Source organism: Physcomitrium patens, chromosome 26, assembly GCF_059467195.1.
Source record: "Physcomitrium patens ecotype Gransden chromosome 26, ASM5946719v1, whole genome shotgun sequence".
NCBI lineage: Eukaryota > Viridiplantae > Streptophyta > Bryopsida > Funariales > Funariaceae > Physcomitrium > Physcomitrium patens.
This window is the reverse complement of record NC_143435.1, coordinates 11,840,411-11,854,520: the sequence shown is the minus strand read 5'-3', so window position 1 is coordinate 11,854,520 and position 14,110 is coordinate 11,840,411. Positions and strand designations below refer to the sequence as shown.

General features: G+C 38.0%; 1 protein-coding gene across 2 annotated transcripts; it reads left to right on the top strand.

The window, feature by feature from the left end:
* The first annotated feature begins 8,637 nt into the window (after positions 1-8,637).
* LOC149986244 (uncharacterized) lies at positions 8,638-12,431 on the top strand. Of its 2 annotated transcripts, none has more exons than XR_016501154.1 (7): positions 8,638-9,177; positions 9,517-10,077; positions 10,167-10,263; positions 10,597-10,917; positions 11,010-11,312; positions 11,431-11,578; positions 11,768-12,431. XR_016501154.1 is itself a non-coding variant. In XM_090247913.1 (7 exons), exons 1-7 carry the CDS (start codon positions 8,904-8,906, stop codon positions 12,046-12,048), a joined length of 1,869 nt encoding a protein of 622 aa, XP_090104039.1. In that variant the 5' UTR covers positions 8,638-8,903; the 3' UTR covers positions 12,049-12,431. The 2 variants fall into 2 exon arrangements, 1 of the variants encoding a protein (XP_090104039.1); XM_090247913.1 differs by having other exon boundaries at positions 11,010-11,196.
* Positions 12,432-14,110: the final 1,679 nt, after the last annotated feature.

Below are 14,110 nucleotides of genomic sequence, written 5' to 3'. Positions count from 1 at the left end.
AAGAGGATTGAAAGTTTCTGAATATTGTGAAGTGCATTATGGAATAGAAATGTAATTGGTACTATTTGAAAAGAAGAAAGATTGAATGCTGAAATTTGATTGTAGATCAGTAGAGAGAATGAGTTTGTGTTTGTGTGAAACACTGTAATATGAATGGCAGTTCTGTGTGAAGAATTCCAATGATTGGAACGAGGATAATTGTGTGCTAAAAGCTGTGAGGGCGCAGTATTATAGTTGGAGATTATGATGGTGAATATATTGGTGGAAATAGCAGTTATTGGTATGACTGAATTGCTGTAAGGAAGAGACCGATAAGGTGAAGGAGGAGATTGTAGTTTTCTTGTGAGTTCAGATATTAGAAATAGAGACGATACATTTAGGAGGTAATTGATTATGTGACTCTAACGTGAACGCTTAAGCAACTAGTCATTCCCCGTATTCGAATCCCCCTATATGGATTTATGCTGGGAGGTTTCTTCCAAAATAAGTAAAATGAGCAATCACATTTTGGCGCCGATGTCTGAGAGTGATAAAAGCTTTGAATGTTAGGAATTAATTATCAAACGTGTGAAAAAATTGGCAATGGAAGACGATTTTAGTAGTATTTGAAGAAAGAATATGGTTATTAAGAATGAGAATTTAACAGCAAAGAGAATAAAGCAATCAAAGGAAAGAACAGAGCAATCGCAAGCAATAAATTTGTTGCATAATGAGCGAGATTACAAATTAAAAAAGTAGCATCGACAAAATTGGATTAAGCCATTGTTGCATGCTTGTCGGCAAATTCGATCGTATCTAGAAGACGATGGACCTCTAATATTTCAGAAGTACATACCGTTAAAGAAATTACTAAGAGTACTTGCGGGGAGCGCTGCTAATAGTCCAGCAAACCTCTCGAAGCCGTTAACGGAAAACGAGGAAGGCACAGAGGAATTAGATATCCCACTGGGTATCTTCTTAATTGGAAATACGTCCGATCCTAACAAGACTGGTTCTGAAGATCGGCACAAATCACTTGCCAATAAAGACCAATTCAGAGTGTATCAAAATCTGTCGTTTTCACCTCATATTCAACTAGTAAAATTATTTGGGGATAATAATAGTCAATCAAGAAGGCCTGGAAGTCTAAAAAAGACTTTTGCGGGAGACAGTTTTTATTTTAATAAGAAATTGAGCGGAACACCGGCATCTTTAATGACATCCGGAGGACCAATAGTTTCAATTGCAGTTCAAATGGGTGCAGTGGGCGATCGAATGACTAGCATCGTGCCATTACCTATTTTTCAGGGTTTGCCAGATGTGGATCCAGATCAACATTTGACTCAGTTCTTAACAGCGTGTGTAGCCAATAATGGAAGAACAGAAGACATTTGGCTGAGATGGTTGCCAGCGACATTGAAAGACACAACGTTTGAGTGGTATAACCGCCAACCTGTGGGACAATTTATCAATTGGAAGGCATTGAAAAATACGTTTTTAGCCCATTTTTGACCAATTGGTTTTGAAGAACGTCTTAGAGAAAAATTAATGAACAGCAGAATGGTACCAGGGGAAGCGGTACAGTCATATTATGGTTGTATAGTGGATATACTTTGAAAATGGCCAAATAACCAAATGCCAGAATCATTTGTGTTGTCCATATTGGTTAATGGATTACACCCAGCAGAATTGAAAATGTTTGTAAAGGAGGCCCAATCAGCCACCATTGCATCATCTCTTGAGCGAGCAAAAGTATGAGAGGAATGTCACTATGACCAGAACTTAACAGTTGGAGCCACGATGATTCTATCTCAAGGAGGTTATCAAATGACAAATTAGATTGATGCATCGGGAAGTTATCTGGGAAAGAATGATTATGATACAATTCCACAGGAAATAGTGGATGCCGTTCTATTGCAAGTTGTACCACCATTATCATCACACTTGTATGCTCCTTATTCCGTGTATCAGAAACCAATACCTACAAAGAAATTACCAAATGCATTGGTATTAAGGTATCCCAATGAGTCATTGTTGTTAACATTGACAAAAAAAATGGATGAATTGGCTGTGAATCTGGCCAAGGATAAAGAAAAAAGGCATAAACCAATCAATATGCGTCCCAATGTCTGGTGCAGCAATTGTAAGGGATAAGGTCATTTAGTAATAGAATGTCCTTCACCACCCCAAATGACTGTACAATGTATCTTTTGCGGGGGCAAGCATATTACCACCAACTGTTGGAATTTACGAAAGCAACAATAACTCAGTAACCAGATAATGACTCAAGCAACTTCGTGGGATGTCAATCAAGTACATAGGAATAATAGATTTGATTGGAATGGAAATCGAGCGAATAAATAAAACAGGAATTATTCTAATTTCTTCAACTCTAAATTTCATCAAGAAGGTGTATTCAATACTCACGGATTGGCGATGAACCAATCAGGATACCATCAATATCCACCCATGACGAAGCCAATGCCAGACTCTATAGTAACAATGGGTCAACCAGGATCTTTTACTCATCCGACATGGAACAGACCTAGCCATTATATACCAGTAGAGACACCCATTATCCTTGAAGGAGTTGACAGGAGACCACTTCGTTGCTATCGTTGCAGACAAATCGGATAATATGCAAGTCAATGTTCTAATTCAAAGGCCAGTGAGGACTATGCTCCAATATGTGGAAATTATAAGCAGTCTGGTCACACTTATCAGCAGTGCAATCGGCCCTTTAATTATAATAACTAGGACCAGCTAATGCAAACAAGCCAACCGGCGGAGGACAAAGGCCCTATTCAACAAGACTCACCAGTACTTCGTGTGGAGGTGGTGAACGCAGTGCTTACTAGAGGCCAACAAAAAGACAAGAATCTAATTCAGGACATGGATGAACCTATTGCAGAAAAGCAAGTAGCGCCGTCCACCGGGCTAAATGAACCAATATCAATATTGAGACGTACCTCAATATTGAGACCTGAACATACTGAGGAACTCAATTCGGTTCCACGTGCCAATTTGCCTGGACCATCAAGATCGATCCCAACTGACTAAGTACTAATACTTGTACAGCCCAATGAAAGATCTTACACATTAAAGGAACCTTTAGTGGTAGATAAGTTGGCAAAGTTACTAACGGCAATCCCAATCGCGAGGAAGGAATTGCTGCCGAATGGAGTAAAATCAAAACCAATGAAACGTAAAAGAGCATTGGAAATTACTCTCAATATAGAACCCTACGACATTCTGAAGGATTTGGATGTTATTCAGCCTTCAATTACAATGAAGCAACTTATGGCTGTAGCACCGGAATAACAATCTACATTGAATTTAGCGTTAATACGACGAAGTTCCCGCACTAAAGAAATTCATGAAGTTAGCTTTAACCCAGATCCGAGAGCACCAACAATCGATGTATCAATTGATGGCGTTTTAATTCCAGGGGTTCAAGTCGATGGTGGCTCCAGTGTGAATTTAATGAACGCGGATACAATGGAGGACTTGGATCTAAAGCAATTACTACCTACGACATTGGTCTTACAAATGGCAGATCATAGTCGGGTAATGCCAATGGAAATCTTACGCAATATTGCCACTGTAATCGCGGGATTGACATACAAAATCGATTATATTGTATTTTGATTACAGAGTTCTACGTTATCGTATCCCATTTTATTGGACAGACCTTGGCTTTATCAAGCCAAAGCTAAGAACGATTGGGGCCGAGGCACATTGACAATTGGAAAAGGTCGGAACGAGATTGTTCTACAGATGTATCTGGTACAATATCATGGAGAATCTCAATTACCAAAATCAGAATTTACATCGAACAACGAGAGTCAATCGATTGAGGCAAATGACGATGCTATAGGTTCACCGTAATTTGGAGTAAGACAAAACACTTCAACAGCAAAGGCAAGAGTCTACCAATGTGGAAGTCCCAACGAATATTTACTGCATCAAGAAGATGCGACTAACTCGGATCATGCTATTGCCAAATGGATGAACAATTCCACAGTCAATAGAGCCAGCACATTGGAATCAGTTCGTCAAAGACAACACCGGCTTAATCCAAAATATTTCCTTTTAGTAAAAGAGGAATTGGATAAACTTCTTGACGTGGGTTTTATTTATCCTGTTCCGCATAGTGCATGGGTATCGCCAATCATGAAGGTACCGAAGAAGAATGGAAAAATTAGGATATGTCAAGATTTTTGAAAGTTAAATGTAGCCACCAAGAAAGATTAATTTCTATTACATTTCACAGACAGTATAGGTAACATGTTGTTATTATCAACACTAGGTAAAAGAATAGGAGTGAGGCACCAGTTAAAGTCATTTTGTGGTTTTCTTTTGGGTTGGCTGGAGTGCCATTTTCTTGTATTTCTTGTGTTTTTGAGAATAGTAGTTCCAAATAAAAGTTAATAGTGAGGAGCCAATCATAAGAAAGAGAACGTATGGTGGAGACCCATAGACAAGAACTATTCTGGGCTCGCAGTCATTCAATTTTGGAACTGAAAAAAGTGAAGGATCAGTTGGTAATGGAACAAGAAAAGGCCGAGTTATTGGCGCCAGAGAAATTGGTATTGAGTGACCAATATAGATGTGAAACGGAGCAGTTAAGGACTGAAATTGAGGCCTTGAACACCGAGGTGACAAGATTGGTAGAGGATTTAGTTAATATTGGTCAAGCACAAGTATCGACGTTGCCAGTTTCCGAAGTTCCAGAAGAGAGGAGTCACTTTCAGCGCCAGTTGGAATTGAGAGATGTCTAGATCCTGAAATTGGAAGCTCAAGTCCGTGAACTGGGCGAGTACAATGAAGACCTTTCAGCTTAGTTGAGGCAGGAACCGATGGAAGGATTGGAAGAGGATGAAGATTTACAATTGGAACCGGAATCGGTGGAACCAATAACAAATAATGCACCAATTGATTAATTCGATAGGCCAGAGGGATCGCAATTTTTATAGGATTTTCTTAGATAATTTTTAGATAGGTATCAATTGAGTGTTTATGAGGACGCTGCATAGTTAGGAGTGGGGCTATGTAGAATAAGTAGTTATTTTTAACATGGAGATACCTAGTGTATAGTATAAACAGAGATAGATAACTGCTGAAAAGGTGGTTCTATAGGTAGAATAGATGAATAGTCAGGAAAAGAAGTTATCATCTATAATATAGGAGTTGGTATCTCGGAATAGTATAAGGAGGATGGGAGAGGGGAAGAAAATGCCAGACTGTGAGAGTGTGAGCCGAGGTAAGCTTGGTGCTACCTCTTTTCTTTTGTTTGTTATTTTCTTTGAATAAGAGGATTGAAAGTTTCTGAATATTGTGAAGTGCATTATGGAATAGAAATGTAATTGGTACTATTTGAAAAGAAGAAAGATTGAATGCTGAAATTTGATTGTAGTTTAGAAGAGAGAATGAGTTTGTGTTTGTGTGAAACACTGTAATGTGAATGGCAGTTCTATGTGAAGAATTCCAATGATTGGAACGAGGGTAATTGTGTGCTGAAAGTTGTGAGGGTGCAGTATTATAATTAGAGATTATGATGGTGAATATATTGGTGGAAATAACAGTTATTGATATGACTAAATTGCTATAAGGAAGAGACCGATAAGGTGAAGGAGGAGATTGTAGTTTCCTTGTGTGTTCAGATATTGAAAATAGAGACAATACATTTAGGGCGTAATTGATTGTGTGATCCTAACGTGAACGCTTAAGCAACAAGTCATTCTCCGTGTTCAAATCCCCCTATACCAATTTATGCTGGGAGGCTTCTTCCGAAATAAGTAAAACGAGCAATGACAAATTTATACCATATAAAAAATCTAGCACAAGTAAAGAAATAACAAAGTTTTTCATGACAGCATTTAATACTATTGAAGATGCTCAAAGATATTATATTAGTTAGAAAGACTCAATTTATATCAAGATTTTGGAAACCTCTTTTTAAGATTTTAAAAATAGACATGAAGCTATTTTAATCTTTTATTTTCAAATTAATAGACAAATGGAATACATTAAAGACGTTTTAGAACTATGTTTAAGATATACTATCAACTACCAACAAGATGATTAGACAATTCTTTTGACATTGGTAAATTTTTTTTATAACAACATAATACATTCTTCTATGCAATAAGTACTTTTTTTATTATTAATTATGGTTATCATCTATAATTTGATGTTTTTGACTTCTCAAAAGTTAATAATCCCACAACAAAAGATTTGATGAATCATTTATCTGAGCTACATATAATAATGAAGCTACAACCATAAAAAGCTCATAAATAATAAAGGACCAATGTGGATGCCTATCACAAAGAACAACTTCAATTCTACATTATTAATAAGATATGATTGCTTCATCACAATATTAAGACTAGACATTCTTCTAACTAGTTGGATTACCTTAAGTTTAGACCATTTACTATTTGTAAAAGAACCAATCATGTTGCTTATTGGTTATATCTACCAAAGTCTATGAGATTTCATCCCATATTCTACATATTTCTTTCTAAATAATATGAAATAGTGAATATTTCAAAAAAAAAGATAAATGCCACCTCTTCCTATAGAAGTGGATAATAATGAAGAACTTGAAATGGAAGAAGTCTTAGATTCAAGGTAGTAGCAAAATAATTTAAAATATCTTATTCATTGGTATAGATATAATATTAATAAATGTACATAGAAGTCAACAAAAATCTTGCAAATGTAAGAAAAGGGATTGATGCTTTTTATTAATGACATTAATCAAGATCAAAATAGAAGATAAAAAAAATATTATAAAAGAAATAAGATCTAAAAAAGATAGCATTCTAACTTTTATCTTTGTTTCTAATTTTTTATAATTGTGGCACTAAGGAGATAGAGAATCAACAACAAGCAAATTCAATTCAAGAACTATTATTTATTCACTTACTAGATTAGATATTACAATTGGTACAACTTTTAAGATGACGCAATCAAATTGAAGATCCTAAAGAATGAGCTGTTTTTCTTTGAATAGATGGTAAGATACAATGTGTTTGGTATCATGACCTTGGAAGAGACTTCCAATGTTTGGTGATTTTATTAGGAATAGGAAAGTCTCATAACAATATTTCAAATGTTTTTTTTTTTGAAAGAATTTATGAAGGCCTTGACAATGATCAAATAACAAGGTAGTCTTCTCACCCTAGTTTGAAATATTATTAATAGTTGAGATGACCTATCAACAATCTTCAAAAACAACAAAGATCAAACTATCTACCAAACATGATTTTCTACAACTTAAAATTTTTCAATCTATGATGACAAATCTTTATGGAATTTATCCTTAGAAGGAAGATATTGTCATGGATATATAATTATATATATATATTCCAATAATTACCTATGTAATTAAATAGAAGTAGATAAAAATAGATTAATTTCATAAAATCTTCTAGAAAAGCTTCAAAGATGCGACTTTAATTTTATACGCGTTTGTAGGTTAGAAACTTAGTCAACAAGTTAGCCAATTGTGACATATGTTGGTAGGTTGTGGAACAAGCTAACTATGTGGTGCACATATAGAAAACTTCTCTTGGAAGTTAAGACATATGTCTTGCAATTTGAACACATGTCAAAGGTCTTATATAATGTTGTCATGTAGCTCTTAGTTAGATAGAATACATAGTGGCAAGAGTGAAGCCTTCTTCACTCTTATCAATTTCTTTCTAGTCCTTAGTCTTATTTCAAGACTTTCCAATCTTCTTGTTTTTGGTGATAGCTATTCTAGTTTAATATTATACAATCTTTGAGTTATTGTCTAGTCAGTTTGAGTGATACAAGAGTGTCTTGATCTTTCAATTCTTTGAGATTCATGTTCTTGACAATTTTGGCTTGTAATAGCACCATTACAATTAGAAAATTTACCATCAATTTAAAAAAAAATATATATATATATATATATATATATATACCTACCAATTACTAACATACAAAGTGATCTATATAGACAAATTTCATCACACTAATGTAAAAATAAAAGTAAAAAATTACCACAATCTTTTGTCATTAGTGGAATAAAAAATAAAAATATTCAATAGGACTATGAGAATAAAAGTATGTGACAATTTGATTCAACAAGTGAGTTCATAAGTAAAAACGAGTTGTTATTTATGCAGAATGAATATTCCAATTAATCACCACATTGAGAATGTTGCATTTAAACTCCATTCAAACAAATTCCATGCAAAGTTGGCCTATTCTTTATATGTAATGGAAATTTAGAAATAATTTTTATTTTATGTTTCAAATTTTTATTAAAATATTGGTGATAGCAATAGCAAATCTAACCATATAGATATAGTGTAAAATTCAACATCAACTACTTTTGTGCATACATCACCTCCACATTCTTCTCCCGAGTTGTATTTTATAATGGATCCTCACAAAACTTCAAAAACACAGACTCCCTGTAACCTCAACACGTAAAAATCGAGCCCAGCTTTTTACCAATGCAATAACGGGCGTTCCAAGATACGGTACCTACTTTAGGACTGGTTTGGCTAAGTGATAGTTTGAACGTGGTTTGGGATTCGGTTTAGGTGGGTATTGGACAGTTTTGATCTGGGTATCGGGGTGCTCGTCGAGGTTTCGAGTTAGGGTCTACTTCGTCTCATTTGCTTCAACTCAGCGACTTCTTTCTGACGATTGGGACGTGAGGTGCTGGACATTTATGCCGGTGGACATTCTGGACGTTGATATAGATAAGTTTGCTGCACATGGATGCTGGTGCAAAGGGTCTTGAAGTTGGTGGAAACGGTGATGACGACTTGTGCTCTGAGAGTAGCGTGGAGAAATCATCGTCTGGGGGTATAGGGGGTCGTGTTCCTCAGATCGGGCTCGCCTCGTTGGTTGCTTATTGAATTGGGTCGTGGAGAAGAATGGCTGACGGTGGTGGAAATTCGGAAGAGCAGATACGAAGCGTGGATGGCCAGATACGAGACTTGAACGACCAGATTCAAAGCGTGCACGAGCAGATAAGAATAGTGGAAGAGAAGATAGGAAGATTGGAAGAGGAGATCAACAGATGCCCTGGCGATGAGGAGAGGAAGCTACTGTGGGGCAAGGAAGCGCTACTGCGCGGCAAGGAAGCGCAACTCCGTGACGAGAAAGCGCAACTCCGGGACGAGAAAGCGCAAATCCTGCAACGACGAGGTCACTCCTATCACCCGTCACTTGTCATTGAAGGCCCATCTCCTCAGGTTCTTTGTCTTTTAAGGTTTCCGGGGGGCTGCCGGATTACTGGGGGAAGTTTAATTTCATGGTCGTGGCATAGGATTGGATAGTTTACTTCATTGACCTCGATTGTACCGTAGCCGGTTCTTTGTTGCCGAACTAGGTGTTCTGGGTTATGTTTACTCTTTATTGTGGGTCGTTTGGAGGCGATCCGTCCATAGGGTTGTCCTAGAACCTGTTTGGATCCTCCTCGGAACGGTGACGCTTGTGAAGGTGCGTGTATATCAAGTTCAATCTTAGATTGTGTTGTGCATGCAGACCTGGGCACAGAATATGAGTGGCTGGTGCAGAAGGTCGTGCCGCCGACTCGCTCTTCACGGGCTGGCGTTTACCCAAGCAGCTCGAGCCATGCACGGATGTGGTTACCTGTCAGAGTAGAGCATTGGGATGTAATGAACGAGATCGAAGAATTTCTAGAAAGCGCAGATAGAAGGAGGCGTGTGTTTCGAATGGCTGTCACCGCTGTCACTCAGGACACTAGACTGGAAGAGAAGCATGAGAATCATCATATCGCTTTTATCCTGGGGGAAATGGTATCTTTTATGCAGAAGAAGGAGCCGCAGTCTAACCTTCACTTTAAGTCGGAATTCATTATCTTCAGCAAGAGAAAAGGCGGAAATGACGGGATAGGATCGAGTGAGGGTGCGAGTTCAAGTGCCATGGTTGACGTTTATTCCGGAAGCCCTAGAGCAGATTTCGTAATCACTTTAAGGGAGAAGAATGCTTTGGTCTTCGAGGTCAAGAATGAAGGTCTGGGAAGTGACGGAGATGACCCCTGGTTTCTCCACCGATTTTGGACAGACTGCTCTTGCACATCAGGTTCTATCTGGCCCTATCCCATATTTTCATAGTGTGTTCCAATTCTTACATTGTTGCAAGCATTCTGACAGAGGTTCCAATAATCGCAGGAGAGGGCAGGTGCGGGTTCGCCGTTTTTGGCATCACGCCATCTCAAGGTGAAAGGATCACCCGCTGTATTAGTCAGTTGTATGAGTACATGGTTCTGTAAGCTTCTTTTGAACCCCTGATTATCTCGGTAGTTTTTCCTCTTGGCTAGATTCGCTTGGAGCTCAGCGTTTACGTGCTTGGCCTTTGCCTTTTCCGATCCCAATAAACAGGAAACCCTTTTTCTAACAAGCTGCATTCTACTGCCTGTTGATCCTGGTTCTATGTTGACTCACTTAAGATGATCTTGTTCTCTTCTTCTTACTTGTATCCTCCCTTCGTCCTGCCAGTGGGATTTTCTCGTACCGTCTTGGTTTCCCGATCTACGTTTGGCAAAACGACATGGAATGCGTGGCAGTTCTCATTTTGCTATCCCTTTGCTCTGAGTTGCAGGTGTAAGGTGGGTTACGGTGTTCTAACCGATGCAAGAAATTGGTATCTCTTCAAACGGGATAATGCCGGCTGCCTCAAAATATCAGCTGGTATTACGGCGAGTGCTGAGCCCCCGCGTGTGCTCGCTGCGTTGTCATATTTGGTGCACGCTGCTGCAGTGGATAACTCTGAGTTTGGTGACCCAACGGGGAATGGCCAATTTCCCTTAGTTCATGAAGCTGCCCCCTCTGAACATTCCGACGAAAGCAGTGATGACGACATCAATGATCGAACCTTTACAGCACGTGTGAGCCAAAATATCTCTTCCTCTGGAAAACGAAGGTAACTTGTCCAGCCAGCTATTCAAGTTTGTTCCATGAAGTCGGACACGTAGTCGAGAGCAAATGGTGAAATGACAGCAACTGCATTTGCAGGTCTGAAAGACATAGCTCGGGTGGGGCGCAGCTGGCTTTGGAAGATGTCCCCGCGGAGGACCTGAACCTGAAAAAGGCGGGCGGTGTCATAAGTAGTGAGGGGTGGAGTGGATGCGTTGTTAATGGCCGTTTGCGTGGCCAACCTGTTGCATTGAAGTTTGCCCACTTAGGCACGGAACGTGCGGAGGTGAGCCGGAGTTGTGTCATGTGGAAATGTTGCGTTCACATCTCACAGTGGCTGCTACTTCATCTAATCCGGGGACTGAGGAGGAGAGGTCCTGTTTGTGACATCTTTACTGACAGGTAGTCTTTGGTAGATGCAACGTGGAGCATGCTGGTGTTCAAGTGCACGTGCAGTTTGCGGCACTTACCTGTTTGTGATCTGACTCTGCCCAGCCCATCTTTGGCCGCGCTTGTGCAGGCTCTCCTGAAGGAGGTGGTTGCCTATACGAGGATGGAGAAGCTTTGGGGGGTTTTTGTTCCTCGATTAATAGGATATGGAACCACAAATAACGGTCGGGTTGTATTTATCGCAACTGAATTGATTGACGGTGTTGAGCTTGGAGAAGGTAGGATTTCTTGCAAAACTCTCAGATGCGGAGCATCCTACTCTCCGTATTCTGGTCTTGAGGGTTTCTCGTAGCCTGGGCATGGTGATTCTATGAAGTGTGTTTTTTTGAAGGGCCAATACCTTTGACCACCTGCAATCTGCTGGCAGAGTTGTCATTTATTTGCCTTTTGTGGTGATTATGTTTCAGTGGCGGTGACCCGGGAGGTGGAGACTGCAGCGCTTGAAGCGCTTGCTGCAGTCCATGCATGCGGGTTGCTTCATGGAGATGTTTCCTTAAGTAACATTATGGTTGTGTGGGGAAAGAAGCCTACTGTCCGCATCCTGGATTTTGGCTTCTCGTGTATTACCAGCAACAAGAAGTTACAGGAGGCAGAGCGCGTGCGCTTAAAGCGTCTTTTTTTCACACATGGTGGAGCAGCGGGGGAAGAAGCAAATGATGCAAGATATCCTTATATTCTGCCTTGTTAAATGCAAGGCAAGCCCTTGTCCAAGGAACGTTCACTTATCTTGTTACAGCTAGAAGTATCGTGTTAATGGCATCAGAGCAGGGTCAACTCTCCATTTGGAGAGTGCTATCGTGCGCTTGATACTTTGCGGCGTGTCTAGAAACAGAGAGATCGTGAATTATGCATTTGCATCCATGCTCGACTAGGTCCAATTTGAACCAGCTGACAGATTCTGACTGGTTATGTGTATCTGTTGCTGAAGGGTTATATGTATCTGTAGAAATTGATGCCAGCAGGCAGGTAGGCGTGCACTATTTTTTGGTCTCAAAGACATACATTGATAAAACATGATGTGCAGAGGGGACGTTGGATGTACTTTTAAATAAAAGATTGGATTGTGACTTCTATTGTCAACTGTTATGTTGAAGTCCAGTGAGGGGAAGTTGCTTAGCAGTACACTAAGTAAAATCAACAGTGTATTACAAAATATGGATTTGTAATATAGAATATGGGAGGGAGAAAGGTAAAAGTCAAGTAAGAGAAGAGGGGGAGGAGGTGTGGTGATAATCACAAATCTTGGGTGTACATATTGCATCATCTTGTCATTCAATACATGAGGCTAGTAGGTGGTTCCAATTGGTCATTTTTCTTGTCTACAAGTTTCATTAGTAGTGCCAAATCATGTAGCCATAGGTTGCTTAGATGGGTATGGTGGATTTTGAATCTAAACCAATGCCATGGTGTGAAGTGTTTAATTAGTTGGATTTTCGTGGCTTGGCAATTAGAGTGATGTGTACATGAGATTTGAATTCTTTTGTTTTGTTTTTTGTTTTTCTTTTTTCTTTTTCTGTTATATATATATATATATATATATATGTAAATATTTATTATTATTATTATTATTATTTTCTCCCCTGCTAATGTTTAAATTTCACCTAAACTTGAAGTTTCTTTCATATATCCACTTAGATTCTCAATTTTCTTTCTGTAGATAAATTATTTTGTGAGAGCAAGGTTAAATTTGTAAAAATAAATATATGAAAAAGAAAACATGGAAGAAGAAACCAAAGCATTTAGTAAGAAAGGAGATGGAAAAGAAAATCTAAATGCTTTGGTTAAAAAAAAAGCATGGGGAGAAAAATTCCATCAAGTGTTTAATCAATAAAGAGGCATGGAGAGAAAAAGTACAATGGAAGTTGGAATAGGTTAAAGTACAATAGAGGGTTGATGGAGAAGATAGAAAGAGAGGTTGGAGTATGCTAACAAAATCTAGAGGGAAAGGGAAGATGCATAGTTTATATTACAGTTTGAGTTATAAAGCTAATACAATTTGAACAATTTTTAGTTTTTAATTTTTAATTTTTTTTTATATCATTCAAATAGAAATAGCATAAGTAAATTTTTTTACTCCATTAGAATCACAACCTTTGATAATGGGAGGATAGGTCACCTCTAAATTCTAAAATTCCAAAAATATAAGAATTTATCAATTTTAAAATTTCTTTTTAAAACCTCCATATCATCCAAATCATATATTCTTTGAAAAATTGAATACACCACTAAATTCACAACATTTCAAAATAGGAGAGTAAGTCTCTTCAAAATGTTGAAATTCTTCATCAAAAATAGAAATCAACTCTACATCTCAAAATCAAAGTGTTTTTATCTATCAAATGATAAAAGCATAAGTAAAGTTAATTGCACCATTGGAACCACAACTTTTAAAAATAGGGAGGGTGGATAAATTCAAAATTTCCAAAAAAAGTATGTAAATTTTTTGAAAACACACATTTAACTCTAAGTCTTAAACCTAACTCTGACTAATGGTTGTGGATATTTGCTAAAGAACAAAATTTACATAGATTGTATGGGCGTTGCTCGACACTATATTGGCCTCTACATGACTAATTGGAGAGAATATATACAATCCACTTGATAGATATTTTTTAAGATTTAAAGTTTAATAATTAGAACTTTATGTATATTTCAAACTTTTGACATTTTTGTAATGAGACATCTTAAATACTAAACCCTAAATCCTAAATCCTAAACTTAGAAATACACATGTAATTCTAAATCCTAAA

Bases quoted from the DNA above. Each gene is read 5' to 3' on its own strand.
- LOC149986244 (XM_090247913.1), top strand. From the start codon at position 8,904: ATGGCTGACGGTGGTGGAAATTCGGAAGAGCAGATACGAAGCGTGGAT. The intron at 9,178-9,516 runs GTCACTCCTATC...TTGTGCATGCAG, and splicing joins GCAAATCCTGCAACGACGAG to ACCTGGGCACAGAATATGAG. The intron at 11,197-11,430 runs GTGAGCCGGAGT...GCGCTTGTGCAG, and splicing joins TAGGCACGGAACGTGCGGAG to GCTCTCCTGAAGGAGGTGGT.